The sequence below is a fragment of the Tribolium madens genome, unplaced genomic scaffold (assembly GCF_015345945.1).
Source record: "Tribolium madens isolate multiple individuals breed KSU strain unplaced genomic scaffold, Tmad_KSU_1.1 Scaffold_2;HRSCAF=44;Tcas5.2_LGX, whole genome shotgun sequence".
NCBI lineage: Eukaryota > Metazoa > Arthropoda > Insecta > Coleoptera > Tenebrionidae > Tribolium > Tribolium madens.
Genome location: NW_025400995.1, coordinates 2,565,566 through 2,583,567, shown reverse-complemented (window position 1 = coordinate 2,583,567; position 18,002 = coordinate 2,565,566). Strand labels below are relative to the sequence as shown.

The window sequence follows — 18,002 nt, the reverse complement described above, 5'->3', positions numbered from 1 at the left end:
GTTTTTCACAAACATTTTTGTTATTTAACTTGCGTAAACTCATTTGTCAAAAAAATAAAACTGACAATGTGATGGGATTTAAAAAGCAGAGAAAAATTATTTTAAGTCCAAAATCAAGAGTAAAATGAACTTTTCTTTTTACTGAGTTAGAATAATAAAGTTTTAATTACAGATTTGCTCGTTTCAGGTAAAGCAAAAAATGTTTTCCTTTGCAGTTTTGGCGTAAAATCAAAGATAATTGTTTTTTTTCCTCTTGTAAACTCAAACCGGGAACATACTGTATATTCTCCTTTAATCCTTTGGATCTAATATCGTGGTCCAAGTGACCGGTAGGATTTACAGACCCCCTACTTGACATACGACGCTCCTAGGCAACATATTTTACAACAAATTATTTTAAATGTTGCCTATAGAAAAGATTAAAAAACAACAAAAATTATCCTTACTATTCCTAATGGTAATTGTTGACATTTATCAGAAAAGTGCAGAAATAAACCTATTAAAGCAATTAAAATCCTTACGTGCGGATGTAAGAATTAAGACGTGGATGTTATTGCGCGAATAAACAAATAACAAAAGCTAGGATGACGGCAATAATAATAATCAACGTAAGACGCGCTAGCTTTCCAAGCCTCGATCGTAATTTTCTCTTATATAACTAAAGTTCCTTAAATGAAAAGTAAATATTATTGAATGAAACTTGCTTGCTTCCGCGTCTCCGATACACTGGTCGTAGGAATGTTCCATAATTTTTTTTATGAAATTAGACATCAAATTGACACCAAATGTGCAATCTTGACACTGGCGAAAAATTCAGGTTTATCAAGCACCTTATGCAAATCAGACTCCACCTTTGTTTAATTCAAGTGTCAGAATGATCTGAATTGCATAATTTGGGAGTTGTATAGCCTAGATTAATGGCTTTTCTTTTTGTATTCCGGTCAATGTTATGCGGAAAGTACTAACGGTAGGGAAATGCAAATACAATTTGCGAAGAGAAGAGACAGGTTCGGCCTGACCTAGGTCAGACTTGCCATCATATCACAGAGTATAATTACAGTAATCGTAATGAAATCGGCGACTCTTAGTGAGGAGTATGATGGCAACGCGAGTTCCAAACTAGTATGGTCGCAACTTGCCTTCTGAGCCGTCACTGTTCGATTACACACTCACCAATTGCTTTCATCCGCTTTGAGTTTCAAATTGTATTTCTAGGTGTGCTCTAAACTATTGTTATTTGAATCTAATTTAATCAAATTGTGAAGTTTAAAGTGACACGGTACAGAAATCGAACAAATTTGATTGTTACTAAGGTGAGTTTTTAATTTTTTTTCAAATTGCGACGTTACCCGCCAAAACAAATCTTTATTGTCATTTATTTCACATATTGGTGTTCCAATTTCACATGCTTTATTTTTGCACAGTTAGAAAGTAATATATCAGAGTCAAGAGATTTGTTTTAAATTAGTTAATCGTTCATTTTGGAGTAGGTATTGGTATGAAAGCAAATTTTCTTATCGAAGTCATTACATACCAAATAATATTGGTTTAGTCACGTTAATAAACAATTAAACAAATAATAAGCCAATAACATAGTTTAGTTTTCTAAAAGCCCCTCCATAATTTGTAGTTTTCCGTTTATGCTGAAGAAACTGCAAATTCCTTGAAACTTTTAACATTGACATGAATTTGCCGGTATAGATATTTTTGCAATATCAATATAGTTGATAGGTAGGCACATCTCTAAAAGAGAAAGGCAAACGCATCAAATTATACAATAGCAAATTCACCTTCAGCTAATTTAATAATGTTTGTTGACGTTCTCCTCATCATCAATTTTATAACGGTGATATCTTCTCCTCTCAAGAAATATTTCCGACTGAACTTTGTTATTATTTGTATGATAAAAATTAAACAAAATTTTGTCACTTGATACTCTCATTCATCTACAATTTCAGTTCAACGTAATTCGATTCTTAATTGCAGACAGAGAAAATGAACAACTACTTCAAGCTATTTTTTCGCCGAATTTCGAAAGATTTCAAACAGAAGCAACTCCTTCCGCTCAAGTTACTATTTTTCATGCATTCCTCAAGTAAGTCGAATTTTGTCAACACAGATTTGCTAAATTTGACCTTAATTAACGTTTGTTTATTTATTATTTTTTCGGATCATTGTTTTTAATTATAGCCGTGCTGGTCTTGTACCCATATTTGACCATCCACATGCGCGAGTTGGGAATAAACGTTGAAGAAGCGGCGACGATGTCCGCTGTGGCACCTGTTATAGCTGTTTTGATGCCGCCTTTGGCAGGACTGATTGCCGACAAGATTGGCAACTTTAGGGTAAGGACGAGTCGCGCGGAATTTCCATCTCAAACAACACTATTCAAGGATCAATTATCATAACAAAGTAACCACTTTCATATTTATTTGTTTCGAAATTGCAATATCATCAATAAATACTTTGCACACCTGTGCAAAATAACGAAAAATTTGGGAGCCTTGCGACCACTTTTAAATGTTGAGGACTATTCTGACGCATTGTATCTAAATCATTTTCAATTACACAAGGCGACAAAAAAAGTCATGTCGTGACAACTTGACAAATTTTATATCATTTTGTTCGTCTCAGTAAGACAAATCAAATGCACTAAAAAAAATTCAAAAAGCCCACAACCTTTGAACTAAATAATTTTTTTCTAATTTAAACGAATTTAAAATACTTTAACTTTAAAAAATCATTACTCAATAACTAATAGGCCGATTTCCTTCACTTGCCCTTTAGAATGATATGTAATTTGAAATTGAATATTGGAACTGTGTTCGAAAAAGTTCGAAGTAAATCGAAGTAATCTAAGAAAAACCCTATGAGTAAATTTTTTTTTCCTTCGTCACCATCGTGTAGAGCATCTTTTTATTAGTAAAAATTCAAATTTTTAAAATAATATACCGAGTAGTTTTTAAGATATGATTTTTTGAAGTTAAGGTTTGCTATTCAGGTATTGCGCCATATAGGAGAAATGCATGTTAATCTTACTTAAAATTGCATTTTTATAAAAGTATTTGTTTTAAGACTCTTCTTTTGCTTAAAAATGGTCAATTGCACCTTCTTTGTTCTAATTACAATAAACAAAAACTGTTTCTTTACTTAAAACAAACAAAGAGTACCTGCGTACTAATTAAAGCAAATAAAGAGTTTTTTTTGTTCTAAAAATGATCACTGATCATTGAGCAAAAAGGATCTAGAAGTTTAAAGCAGTAGCTTTAAATATAAGAACAAATCTTTTTCAAATTAAATGACTTTCCATTCAGATTCCAACTTGTTCACTTTGTTCTAGCTTTCTGAACTTTTTTTTGAAAATGTTCTCAGCAAATGCTTTTTCATCACTTTCTACTGATGTTGAATGCAATAAGTCAGTTGCTTCGTGTGCAACTGTTATCACAACAACTACTACCTACAAGCTAACTGAAGCTAATCCTAGAATGTACCAACAAAATAAATCAGGTGACTTATTGCATTTAACATCACTCGAAAGTGATGAGAAAGCATTTGCCCAGAACATTTTCAAAAAAAGTTCAGAAAGCTAGAACAAAGTGAACAAGTCGAAATCTGAATGCAAAGGGATTTGATTTGAAAAAGATTTGCCCTTATATTTAAGACTCGTGCCTTAAACTTCTAGATCCTCTTTGCTCAATGATCAGTGGTCATTTTTACAACAAAAAAACTCTTTATTTGCTTTAATTAGTACGCAGGTACTCTTTATTTGTTTTAAGTAAGCAAACAGTTTTTGTTTATTGTAATTAGAACAAAGAAGATGCAATTGACCATTTTTAACCAAAAGAAGAGAAACAAATACTTTTATATTTTAAGTAAGATTAACATGCATTTCTCCTATATGGAGCAATGCTTCATTAACAAACCATAACTTCAAAAAATGATATCTTGAAAACTACTCGGTATATTTTTTTGAAAATTTGGATTACAATAAAGAGATGATCTACACGATGGTAATGATGAAAAAAATTTACTCGTAAGGTTTTTCTTAGATTATCTCGATTTACTTCGAACTTCTTCGAACATTGTGTTCGAAGAAAAGTTTGTCAATATTTAATTTCAAATTTTATGTCATTCTAAAGGGTAAGGCGACCTTTAGAATGGTTTTTATTTGAAGGAAATCGGCCTAATAGTTACTGAGTAATGATTTTTTAAAGTTAAAGTATTTTAAATTCATTTAAATTAGAAAAAAATATTTTGTTCAAAGTGTATGGACTTTTTAAATTCTTTTTTAATGCATTTGATTTGTCTCACTGAGACGAACAAAATGATACAAAATTTGTCAAGTTGTCACGACATGACTTTTTTTTGTCGCCTTGTGTTATCAAGGTGGCACAAACAACACCTTATTTTTATCATTTATTTGCTCAAACATGGTTTTAATAGCCAAAATCTAGACAAGCTCCTTTTAGGTAATGTTGGCCCTGTTTTCGGCCATCGGCGGGGCCTCAGCTCTCCTGCTGTTGCTAGTACCAGTCGGTAGAATCACTATAACTTATCCTGACCGAGTAGTATTTGGAATGTCTTGCAGTACAGGCAACCCTCTGTCTCTGTCACTCTATCAACAGCATCAATGCACACCTTTAGGGAACAAAAATCGCACCGATCTTCAGCTTGAATCTTGTGGTTTTGCTTGTCATGCTGTTCTCGAAGAAAACCAAACCGAGGCGATTCTTAAAACAAACACCTACAGTTTGCAATTATACAACGTTGAGAAAAACTCAACTCACACCTATACGTATACTTTAACTGAAGACGACATACACATCCCGGAACTAATCTCAGAAACTCTCAATCATAAAACTCTAACAAACAATGACAGATATTTAACATCAATACGGCGGCTTGCCAACAACTCGTACTATTTTCCGACAGCAAGTCTTTTTAATTTTTCCTGTGACCTTGCTTCAAATTCATCCATAGATTGTGTTTTTGGCACCCGAAGCTTGATTGATCTTTTTGGCCAAAAACTGGGGCCCAAATTTCAAGGAATTCTTCACCCGATTGAAATCACCGAAGAAGACACACTTGAAGAACGGCAAATCTACGATTTGACACTTAATAAAAATCGCAATACGTCTTGTTTGCCAGGATTTTCTAAACCGGGGCTACACATCACTGTCAATATTCCAATAAAAAAAGTAAACTCGAGCGAGATTTCCAAACACCTGGAACTGGGGAGTTGCTCAGCGAGATGTTTAGTGACAGCAGACCGGAAAAAAGTTTGTTCAAACCAAAACAGAGTTATAGAGCTTGATATGCAATTGACATTTTGGTCGTATTTAGTAATTAGGGTGTTTATTGGGATTGTGAGTGGGACCTCTTTTGCTATGTTTGAAGGGGCGGTTATTGCTATTTTGAGAGAGCATAAGGCCGATTATGGGTTGCAGAGGATTTATGCAACAATTGGTGGTATGATTAGTTCACCTTTGTCAGGATTTTTTATCGATTTTGCTAGTCGAGGAAAAGGGTATACGGATTTTACGTAAGTTTCTTAATTTGTAAAAACCACACTGTATTTTGATATTTTAGCCCAATTTTCTTTTTTTATGCTACTCTGAAAATTGTGAGTGGATTTTTGATGCTTTTTATTAATTTGGAGTTTAAAAAGCCGGCCCAAAGTGTCATTTCTGATGTACTGGCAGTACTTAGAAAAATGGAATTAATTGTACTTTTTGTGGCTTGTTTGATTTTAGGTTTGTGGGTGATACCAAGGTCTATTTTATTCTAATTTATGTGTTTCCAGGCTCGGCTTGGGGTTACATTGAAAGTTTCTTGTTTTGGTTGTTGCAAGATTTAGGTGGTTCCAAATCTTTGATGGGTCTAACAATAACAGTCGGTGGTTTTGTTGGAATACCTCTGTTAGTTTTGTCGGGGCCTATAATTAAGAAAATTGGACATGCCAATGTTATTTTCATAGGATTTGCTTTCTACGCCATCAGATTAATCGGTTACTCTCTTATTTACAATCCTTGGTTGTGTTTGGTTTTTGAAGCAATGGAATCAGTTACTTTCGGTTTAAGTTTCACAGCTGCTGTAACTTACGCTGCAAAGTTATCAACTGTGACTACTGACACTACCATACAAGGATTATTAGGAGGTTTATATTTTGCTGTTGGTTAGTCACAAGTATCCTTCGTAATGTTACAATTTTAAAACATTTGTTTTAGGTAAAGGCATTGGAAGTTTGATTGGCGGTCATATGATAAAAATGTATGGAATTCGGTCAACGTTTCAAAGATTTGCAATTTTTACCGCAGCTACCGGTTTAGCCTATTTTGCATTTTATCACTTGTACATGAAGCAGAGACCATCTGCTGGTACAGATATTACAAAAAAAGATGTCGAAAAACCACCGCAAGGCTTCGTCGACGTTGATTTAAATGTCAAGGCTCCTGTCCATCACGACGTTCCTGCTGTATACGAAGACGCTTTAGCAAATCCTGCTTTCGAAGACACCGAATTTACGGAAGAAACGAATCAAGAGAAAAAAGAAGTCACTTCCAACACGAGCTAATCGTTATTTTCCAGTATTTGAACATATTTTATCGCTAGTCGTAGACATTTGTTCTGTACTTGACAAGGTTAAATTAGTGAAAACTTCAATTATCTTTAGTGATTTCAGCGGTTTTTCCACAGTTTTTTATTACTATTATATGTAATTCAATTAACACTGTTGATACAAGTCAGCGGTTCAACTTGGTACTCCTAGTTTAAAGCTAGCCATAACATCGCATTCGTTAAAACAAAAAGTCAATAAATTTGCTACACATTTAAAAAAAATAACGGCAAAAGTGTTTTATGGTTTTGACTGGTACGACATGCGAAATTGGAATTATTGTTACATAAGAAACGTTTGTTTTGTTGTCTTTTAACAGAATGTAACCGCACAATTGTATAACAAGTATAAATTATCAAATTTAAATATTTCCATATAAGGGAACTTAACGGGTTTTGGTCAGACGACTAACTGACCTTATAATAACGTACGTGCTTTTTTAACATTCAAATTTTAGTTTCCGATTTTATTTTACACAAAACTGATATTTATTTTTTTTATTATTTTGTGTTAGCTTCCGGAAGTGTAACATTACATCAAATTGAACTGGCTGACCTGTACTTAGTTCCTAATTAATATTTTGGTCATTTATACCATAGTAATTATTTTTTCATCATAGATTTGTATATTTAGTTATTCTAATCACACAATGTATGTACGTAAAGCACGGTATGTCAAATTTGTTGATAGTACTAGCAGAACAGCTCTTATATCTGTGATATAGTGAAGTAATTATGTAAAAAAATGTTGTGAATATAATAAAAAGTTTTTATTTCTAAAGACACATCTATAAATATCCGAATAAATACAAAAATATCAAAAAAGTACGTCAAGGCATTCTATGTACATAAATAATACAGTTCATATCACACACAAAATTATTAATTAACAGTCTCTTTCATCGCTACCATCACTACATTCGATGTATCCATTGCATAATCTACTTTTGGGGAGACATTCCCCCAAAGGACACCGGTGTCCTAAGCAGATACTTTTCTTTTTTGTACTATTGTGATCATCTCTATTCATATGAGTTCCAATCCAGGTGACATAATTGGCCACTTTGGTGTATACCCCCGGTCTGTTGGCCCTCGCACACCCGTAGCCGTTGCTCGTGATCCCTTGCAAAAGCCATTTGCCATCGGGTTCGGGGCACATGAGAGGCCCCCCGGAGTCGCCAAGACACGCATCGCGGCCTCCTCGCTCGTACCCGGCACAAAACATGTCATCTGTTATTTTATACAGAGGAAGAAAAACCGTTCTTTTACGACACTCAGCGGTTGATATTACAGGAACAAGAACCTCTTGTAATGTGTCAGCTGGAATTTAAACGATTATTGCAAATTGAGACAAGTTGGGAAAACTCACGGAATATTCTGCCGACTTCGAACAGTTGACCCCAACCCACAACTGTACACAAGTGGCCATCGGGCACCATTTGACTCGGCGGGGGCAAACAGATTGGGCGCACGTAATCGCTGAAAATAACCGGAAATTCCATTTTTAGTAAAGAGATGTCGTTTATAAAACCGGAATCCACGTATCCGGGATGGACGATTATTCGGATAATGGGACGGAGTTGTTCGTAGGGGGAGGGAAGGGCGGTGCCGCGCCGCAGGGCTCCGAGACGGGCCACCCAGTGCTCGTCCTGCGAACTACAAGCGAAATTATGCGATAAGTGAGATTTAAAGTCGTACTGGTAGAAACAATGTCCTGCTGAAACCAGCCATGTGTCGGAAAGTAAAGTAGCGCCACACTGGAATTCGCCTTCTTTGTAAAGGGCTGCCTGCCACGGCCATGACCCTAGACCCGCATTGCCTCCTCCGACAATCCTATAAGCTCGCCTGTTTCAGTTAAAGGCAAAATTGAACTTGGGGTATTTACCTAGCGATGTGTTTCACAGCTTGGGGTCTAGCACCGCATTCGAGCGACTGGCACTTAACTTGCACAACCTTGCGTGTCTCACACTGAGTTTCCGAAAAAGAAAGACTATATTTACTATTATTTTCAAAAGAATAGTCCATTTCGAAATATCTAGAGGGTGTCCCTAATTCCGTCTCAGTGATAGTTTTGACAGAATCCAGAAACCTGTCAAGTGTCAATTAATGAAAGTCACATTTGATTTTAAAACTTACTGGTAGGTCATTGATTTGCAAACGTTTTTGCCTAAATCTAGGATCGGGAAAACTAAGTTGCGTAAATTTTCAACGCAGAGTTTCCCCCACGAACCAAATTTCCGCACCATGAGGAGTCCCTCCGAAGTGTAGGGGAATTCATCAGCCGTGTCGATATTTTTGGCAATTGTGACACATTGTCGTTCGTCGTCTCCTTGAGGACAATCACGCAAGCCGTCGCAAATTTTCGTTTTGTTGATGCACATTTTCGAGTTGCTGCATACGTACTGTTCAGGTTTGCACCATTCTGGAGAAAGTTTGGTAAATTTTGAAATCGAGATATTATTTATTGTTACCGCATTGGTTTTCGTCCGAGTAGTCCCAACAATCGACGACTCCGTCGCAGATTTTTCTGAGTAGGTACTGAGATCTGAGATAATCGGCACAGTTGCAGTCTTGTTCATCTTTGCCGTCGTTGCAATCAATTAGTTGGTTGCATTTGGTTGTTTCGGGCAGGCATTGGCCGTCGCCACATTTTATCGTTAAGTTACCACACTCTGGAACTGACACGTAAAAAAAGCTAAAGTTAAATTGTTTAGGTTTTACCTGTTTTATTGGAGATGGCCGTAAATGCAAGGTTATTGTAGCCATTAAGTTTAGTATCTTTGGGTAATTCATCGATTTTGTTGAAAGTTTTCGTTAGGATTTTGAAGCCAGAATGATTAACGGTGTAGCTCGACGATATTGCTTTGTTTGAAATAACCGGTTCCTTATCGATTACGGTTAAATTATCATGGATTTTGCTTATTTCGGATAGTTGTTTTAGCTTCTCGGGGGTCAGGATGTTAAAGTTTGCCTCATTTCGGTTACTCGAAACTGAAGAATTTGTTGCGTAAACTGTTATTTCGCTGCTGGGCTCATGCTTACGTAAAACTTCCGTTTCATTGGATTGTGGATCCATTTTCGGATTCCTCAAAAGTTCCTCTGATGCTTCAGTTGCGAAATTAAGTACTCCGATTATTTTAAAGTCTTCGAGTTGATTTTTATTCAACTTGACTTTATTCACTTCGGAACTAACCGACGTCACTACTTCAGTCTCAATAAATTTCAAGGGATTTTTCTCTAGGGCGGAAAAATCATTCAAACGAGTCGATCCTGGAAAACTTCGGTTTTCAACCGATACATCACCCGTTGAATTTTCCTCATTTCTAAACGGACGTTTCCTTAACGGCCGTCCAATCCCGGAATTTGACTTGACGGGAATTAACGTCACTAGAGGCAATTTTGTCGTTTGCATCATTAGAGTTTCCTCATCAGCTTCGACAACTTCAACTTGTCCTTCTCCCACACTATCCTCATCCGCAACCCCCAAAAACGTCTCATTTTTGCTAACATTCATTTCCGGTATTTTTAACGTCGACGCTAAATTATGAAAAATGCTTGAAAGGTTTTTCAACATGTTTTGCTTGTCACCGGACGATCCAGGGATGTACTTAACTGTCTCAATTTCAACAAAACCTGAATTCTCAGTTTGTTTTTTTGTGGTTTCAAAAACAGAAGGTTCAGTCACTTGCGGAATTTTATTAACGGGAATTGGGTGACCTTTGAGACTTGTTGAACCGAGAGTTTCCATATCGATGTTATGGTACGATAAACTAGGGTTTGTGAAACTCGTATAGACTGGTTGTTTTGGTGGAAATTGAGGAAGTTTTGTTGTAGGAACTGTAATTGGGGTTAAATCGGGTATTATTGGAATCCAGGGTTGTTCGTTGAACACCTGAGGGTTGGGGAAAAGGGGATTTTTAGTCGTTGTGCTAGTACTAGTACTAGTCATCGATGTACCAATACTAGTTTTGCTTAGTTTTTCTATGGCAGCGATTTTGTATAAGGCACTTGTGACTGAAGTTTCTTTAACTGTGGTTGTTTTAGTCGTCTGGGTTGTTGTTTTAGGTTTGGGGGTAGATACGTTTTCAGTCTTTTTTTCAGTAATATCAGCGTCGGTCTTACTTATTTTAAACGAACCTTGAACTACTGGTAAATCTTCTTCTTTGATTTCAATCTCGTCGGTTTTTTTCTTAACTGGTAAGGTTGTTGTAAGTGTTGTATTTTTGCGAGGTGTTTTAAGGACGACGCTTGTTTTATTTTTTGTTTGTTTTGGTTTTGTAGCACTTCTTTGGTACGTATCTACGTCTCTAATTTGTTTAATTTCTACACTTTTGGGGTCAAAACGTATCATTCTGAAGACAGGTTTTCGAGATATTGCGTCTGTTATTAGTATATCTCGGATAGTTTTTTCAATGTTTGATACATTTTTGGGGATTTTCTTTTTGTTAAATGCTAGTTTGAAGAATACTGTTACGGTATCGTTTCCGAATTTTTCTACTATACAAGACGTTAAAGCCGATCCTAGAACACTTCTCTGATAAAGTGTTTCTAGTTGCAGTCTATATCTACGAGCTTTTTCCTGTAAAGCGCCAACAAAGCGGTCACCTCTTAAAATTTTTGCACTACAACTAAAAGAAATAATATCTGAAAGAATATAAAGTTAGTTGCGAGTTTTCCTGATGGGTTTATACACAACTCACTGTTGCTACTAGGAGGTTCGGTATGTAACGCCCCCATGTAGAGAGCCATTCCTGCAATAGACAATACTGCAACGAAGACAAGAAAAGAGGCTATAGCTAAAGCGACCGAACACAATCGACCTCTTGATTTACGTTCAGTGCAAGACCTTGGTGACATTCTCTCTTGCCAAAGGGTGTGAACCGAAGGGGTTGATCGGCGATTACAAACCGGCATTGCGTAATCATTCTGAAATCGAAACGAGATTATTGATGAAGAGTGTCACGATCGGATTAAGAAATGCGATGACACAACGGTCATTAAAAAACTTGAAATGATTGCTATAATTTGACAAGGGCAACAAATTTATTGTTTCATGTCAAATAACAGTAAACTTGATGTCGTTTTGTTTTTACAAATTGTTTCATATTTCACTGTATTATAACGGAAATAAAAAGTTCATTTACCCAAGGAAGTGTCAAAGCTAGACGACTCATATAGGACACATTTATTTTTGAAAAGAGTCGAGGTTCGTAACTTAATGTATCGTTAAGTTCTTTTGTCCGTACTTGAAATAATTATGTCGAGTTGAAATGCGTAGAGAATTCAATCGTAAGACTCTTTGTTGCTGCTTAAGCGCTGTTTTAATGCAACAAAGAATTTCAAACTGATCATCTGATGATGGATTTTGTTTACGGTTAGGTGATTTTATCAAAATTATCTCTTTTTACCTATTTAACTACAGTTACAGCTACATGTAATGACAGATATTAGACAGTGATTTCTAAAAATGTAATTTATAATTATGCGACTGTAAAATACAGTACGAGCTCGATTATTCACAGCTCGATTCATGTTATCCTCAGTTTCTAAGTTTTAATTGAAAACAAAATAATTTGATTCGGAACAAGTCTAGTCTCAATTAATCTACAGTTTTTAGAGGATTAATGTTGATTTACAGGCGGCATGACGAAATTGATTTAATTGTGACCAGTTTTCGGTTAAAGTGGTCGTAAAACGCATCAAATTAAGATGATGCAGATTATACCTACCTAGAACTTTATCCGCAAACATTTAAACCCGTTATATAATATCGAGGCAACGCCCTAGCCGGTCTCAAACGATATTAATCTTATTTTATGCTTGAGAGGATTCACAAATTTTTCCAGACAAATCTAATAAAGTTACAGATGGTACCTTTTGAGGCATTAGAATCAAGTCCCGTTATAATATAGTCTGCTACAAATAAATTCGAATAATTAATTAGGCAGTAAGATTTCCGTTTTCTCACGTTGTTATAAAATAAAACGTGAATTCTCACAAATTACAGCGAGTACCGTTTTGGGTACAGTCATGACTGCGTGATTTTTCCCGTCGTGTTGACAAATCTCGATAAAGTTTTTTGTAGCTAATGAAAAGCAAATACTTTCGGCATATTATATGTCCCGGGTATTTTAATAAGTCCCTCGAAGGCATCTCGGGAACGTAGGGCAGAACAATTAGCGATTTCCAGCAATAACACGGGTGGTCTTGGTTTTTGGCGCCCAACAATGTGATAAATTGTAATTGATGCGGCTTTTAGGCCAACCAAAAGCGATCTCTTCACTGCGTCCGCTATTTAAAAGACAACTGAAGATCCATCCATCGAGATAAGCAATCGACCTTGCAAGGTTCTTACCCCCATCATCTACACGCGATTTTCTACATTAGTCCATTCTGGCGACCGCCAACCGACGACCGGTTTAATTGCTGCACTCGCACTTATTCTTCGATTCTTTAAGACTACGTCACACTAATCTTATTGCCTTCATTATCATTACGCATACTTCGAGATTTTACAAAAACTCAACAAAGAAGAGGAGACGCCGCGCCGACACCCTCCACAGGCCGTCTCCAGTCCTCAACCATCACCATTATCTCCATTTTTAATCAATGGCAATAATTTAAAACCCAATACAGAATCCATTTCAAACTGATTTTCAGAACATTTCAATTTCAGTGCTGAATGAGTATTACAGCACCCATTTGGATTTATTTCTCAAAACAGATGTCCCAGTGAGTTAGTAAAGTCCAATATTGACCTTTAAATAATAAAATTTTAATAGATGTGTATAAGAAATTAATAGATACTAATGTAGTGCATAAAATTATTTTCAACCATACAGCATGTCCCAAAAATAAGTTACAATACAAACTTGTGTTTTTTTTTAAATAAAACACCATATTTTTAAACAGTAAGTAATATTAAAGTCAACTCCACAAATCGATAAATTTTATTTAGTCAAGTTGGGACATGTTTCGGCACCCTTGCGCCATCATCAGCCATGGAAAATTGTTACACTTTAATATAAAAAATATAAAATTTACAAGATTAAAAACACCATAAGTTTCTTGGCATTTTTAGATGTAGCCTTTTAAAACAATGTTTTTACACTAAACTTTTATTAGTCGATTTTGCTTAGTTTTAGAAATAAGACGGTTTTTTTGATAAAAAGGTGCAAAAAATTAAGACAGCTAGAACAAAGTTTTTCTTACTTCTGCAAAGAAAAAAGTACAGAATTTAAAGTTGTAACAATTTTTTATTGATTTGCATTTGTAAAAATTAAAAAATTAAGAAATTTGTTAAAAGTTACAGTCAAATTAAAAAAAAAGTGGTCATCACTGTCATTTAGAAAATTAATAATTAATAAATAAATAATAAATGATTTACATTTTCACAACAAAATTGAGTTGATGACAAAGTATGTACCAAACTTCATGATGCCAAATAATGTATTTTTGTAAATTTAAGTAAGCTCATTTACACAAGAATAATTAATTTTATGCCAAAATATGACATTGACGACCACTTTTTTTTTTTTTAATTTGACTGTAAATAAGTTAAAAAATTTCAATGTGATTATTAAAAGATATTTCGGTTAATAAGTGATATTTCTTTCAACTATTGTACAATTGTGCACTTTTTGGCTACTGAAACAATAGTTTCTTTTTAATGTTTAAAGTTAAATAATTTTTTAGTTATGGATTATAAACACCTAAAAGTAAATGATCTTGGAAAGACAATTTAATAATCTCTTAAATGAAAAAACAATAAATAGAGTGTTTTATTATTTTTTTTAAGTTATTGAACTTTTAACGAACGTTGCAAATGCAACACACTAAAATGTTACAGACTTATAGCTTGTACTTCATTCTTTGCAGTAGTAAAAAACGTATTTCTAGATGTCTTAGTTTTTTATGTAACAAATTTTTAAAGTGTAAAGTAAAAAAAAAGTAAAAAGTCAAAAAAACCGTCCTATTTTTAAAACTAAACAAAATCGACCAATGAAAATTTTAGCTTATAAATAATGTCATGAAAAACTACATTCAAAAATGTATGGTGTTTTATTTAAAAAAATACAAGTTTGTATTGTAACTTATTTTTGGGACACGTTATTGTATACTTGAAAATAATTTTAGGCAATAAACTAGATTTGTATCTATCAATGTCCTATATATATTTTTTTAAATATTATCATTTAATGGACTTTACCAACTTGCTGGGACACCCTGTATATCAAAACATTGTAATGTAAAAATATTAAATAAATAATAACTATAAGCCTTGCATTATTTTTCTTGAAAAAGTCATTTTTCACCGTTTTATTTTAGTATTTCTTTCCACTATAAGTGACTTAAAAATTATGATTAAATTTAATTTGCGTAAATTCGCTACACACAAAACGCCTTATATAAACTGCGGCAGTGATTACGTGGCCAATCAAACCACTTGTGGCTCAAATTACGCATTTCAGGGGCTATAATACATTATTTTCGCTCAGTTGTTGAATGGAAGAACATTTAAAAATTATTTTTAAGTTAAGTATTTTCTTGTGCAGCAGCCGCCTATAATTATTTCAGTTTGTCAAGCATTGGAAGACCTTCGCATTTGTTGATTTACATCGGCCATCCGCTTAAATTCCGGAAACGTCCAATTTGTCATAATTGACCGGCCATAAACAAAATTCAGCGTTAATTAAAGGTAATTTTTTCGTGCATAGAAGGTTCATCGTCCTGTATTTTTAATTTGGACCAAAAACGAAGAATCTCAAAGAATGTCGATTTAGCAGAGCCAAGGCCGGCATTGTGCACTCTCTTCATATAGTTCTACGGTCACTGTCAGGATTCTCTGACCCTGGATTCTATCGCATCATTCATCTACCATCATTCGGTGGTGGTCTTTAAATAGAAACAATGATAAGAACACGCAAGAATTTATCACGCCTTAGTTTATTACAGCGCTTTAACGGCACATATGAAACGTTGAATTAATCAAAACCTACAACACGGGTGAGCTTTTAGAGTTTTGTTGAGTTTTATGACTATTCAGTAGCGTTATATGTCGAAATTTGGAATCTCAAATGAAAAGAGAAATCTAGAATCGAATCTGATGCATTAAATTTGGATCTAAAATGATCCTATGCAAACTGCAAATAACATACTAATGCTTTTTTCAAAGAAAAAAAAAGAATTATTATTGTAGATAAAAAAATCTTAAACTAATTTCTTATTTTATTATTTCAACCTGCCTCTGATGGATAAAAGTGCATATTATATTATTTTTTCGTGTCTTTTAACTATTCTCAAGTTAATGTATTAAATATTCTATTTTTAAACAAAAACAATTTCGTACATATTCAAGTAAGAAACGATAATTTTCAATAGTGGTCGAAGAAAAATAACAAATTTAAACGGATAATTTTAGGAACCCTAACTTTTCAAACGGATCCACATCTACCACTATAGTATTCAGGTGGAACGAAATAAAATGATAAGCGCTTAACCGTGCATTGCCACACATTTTAATATTCTATACGCTGGAACTTAAACAATGATATTGTTTTCAAGCCAAGTCTTCTTTCGTGTGTGACATAACTACAAGTCAAATGTTGACTTAAGTTGTTTTTATTGGACATAATAAACGCATAAAAGTGACCAAACAAAGAAATATTCGAAATATTAGTTCAAAAATTTTAAATTTATTGCGCACACTTGAGGAAACAAATTGTGGCCATCAGACATTAATTATCTCTGAGATTTATTTTCGCGTTGCGATTTGATTATGTATGTGCTGCTGTGGAAGCAGAAGCAATAAAATTTTTGCAGTAAAGATGTTTTATTTGTCTCGTTGAAGTGATAATATGTTTCTAATGGTTTTATTCAAACAAAGACACGCGAATGTGTGCTCATTTTACTTTTCTTCAAACACATAAAATGAAATTGAGTGGCTCAAATGGCTATGAAAAATTAAAATCGCACCGTGTAAAAAAATATATTCCCCGCTTAACGTAGTGATAAACGCGTTGTAATTGGAATTAAATGAGGCGTTTTAGTGGGAAATTGGATATTTGCAATTCGAGTACCAGTTATCAGTTTTTGCAATTCTAATTTGGATTTAGTTAAAGAAAAATCCGAGTAATTTAGTTTGTAAGAGTAATTCATGGTTGTCAGTTTTGTGAAATCTCATCGCTTACTTTGTAATTTAAATTTTAGATAAAATGATCGCTAGTTATTATTGAGCGGTATCCTCCTTTTATTGATGTTTAACCAAACGAAAATAATTGAGAAAAAACACTTAATTTAGCTTCATCGTAGCGTAAAAATATTGAAGAGTTGCAAGGTAAAAAAACGCTGATTAAAATTTTGTAGCTTCATCTTCTGCAAAACCAAGGCTGGTATTTTTGGCCATGATCTGAGAGGAACTGCCAACAATAAAAATTTAAATGATCTTCCGGTCCGGTGCTTCAGACAAAAGACTCAGCCAATATTTCTGTTGCCTGATATCCACATTCTGTGGGAAAATCGGCAAAAACTTGTCACGTTCCTAAACTAGACGACAAACTTTAATCAGTGTTTAGGTAGGTCAAGATTTATTTAACGCGGCTACACCTGTGTCAACCCGTGTGAACAATATTTGCTCACTCAGACCAATGTTCCAATCTTGAAAGCATTAACGGAATTATCAGATTTATAGAAAAATCGCCGATGCAATTAACTTGTACCTCGACCACATGTTGCCAATTCATAATGCACTTACTGTACATTGAATTACTGACATTAATGAGATGAACTTTATTGATTTGAACCGGAAATAGAATTGTAGCAACACCTTAAAGAAAAAAAAAAAACTCACAAATCATCGACATTAGACATAGTAACAGTCCTCAGGGTGTTTTATGGAAATTTCGTTTTGTTTTGACCAAAGGTCCTCTCGGTGTACCTACTTACCCCGATTTGGCGCAAATTTCTATGACAAGGTACATTATGGAAATTGCCGGTTCGAAATTTCTGGGGTGTCCCCGAAGCACAAAAAGTCTCCATCACTTATCACAAAATTACAAGCATGGTCACTGTCAAACTTCGTCTAGTTCTTTACCGCAGCCATGTGAACGCGCCGAAGCCCCCAGAAACTCTGAGCTTCTCTGACTTCCATCTCCGGTCTTCTTACACCTGCAGCGCTTAGGCGTCTTAAGCGAACCTGATAGGCAATTCTAGCAAATTTCGATGCATTTTTTAGATAACGTGGGATCTTTTTGAGAAGATTTCCCCGTTGCGTGATAGACAAGAGCACGCTGGGATTTACTCTTCTTATTTGTTGTGTTTACTTACAATAGTACTCTATTAATTTGCTAAACAACGCGTGGGAAATGAGAATACAGTGTTAACAAACT

The 18,002-nt window shown here is 34.7% G+C and overlaps 2 protein-coding genes across 4 annotated transcripts; one reads left to right on the top strand and one right to left on the bottom strand.

Moving 5' to 3' along the window:
• Window positions 1-1,107: 1,107 nt before the first annotated feature.
• On the top strand, window positions 1,108-7,407 carry LOC123006253. Its single transcript, XM_044400590.1, has 7 exons — window positions 1,108-1,313; window positions 1,987-2,095; window positions 2,191-2,345; window positions 4,470-5,542; window positions 5,590-5,753; window positions 5,804-6,175; window positions 6,228-7,407. Exons 2-7 carry the CDS (start codon window positions 1,996-1,998, stop codon window positions 6,572-6,574), a joined length of 2,211 nt encoding a protein of 736 aa, XP_044256525.1. The 5' UTR covers window positions 1,108-1,313; window positions 1,987-1,995; the 3' UTR covers window positions 6,575-7,407.
• Window positions 7,371-17,781, bottom strand: LOC123006252 (serine protease nudel-like). 3 transcript variants are annotated; one of them, XM_044400587.1, is made up of 10 exons: window positions 17,560-17,781; window positions 11,316-11,541; window positions 9,658-11,259; window positions 9,337-9,606; window positions 9,087-9,287; window positions 8,752-9,037; window positions 8,501-8,704; window positions 8,314-8,460; window positions 7,985-8,271; window positions 7,371-7,935 (listed from the first exon to the last, which is right to left on the bottom strand). In XM_044400587.1, the coding sequence occupies exons 1-10, from the start codon at window positions 17,650-17,652 to the stop codon at window positions 7,502-7,504; spliced, it is 3,750 nt and encodes a 1,249-aa protein (XP_044256522.1). In that variant the 5' UTR covers window positions 17,653-17,781; the 3' UTR covers window positions 7,371-7,501. The 3 variants fall into 3 exon arrangements, with proteins under 3 accessions (XP_044256522.1, XP_044256521.1, XP_044256524.1); XM_044400586.1 differs by having other exon boundaries at window positions 9,337-11,259; XM_044400589.1 differs by having other exon boundaries at window positions 8,314-8,448; window positions 9,337-11,259.
• Window positions 17,782-18,002: the final 221 nt, after the last annotated feature.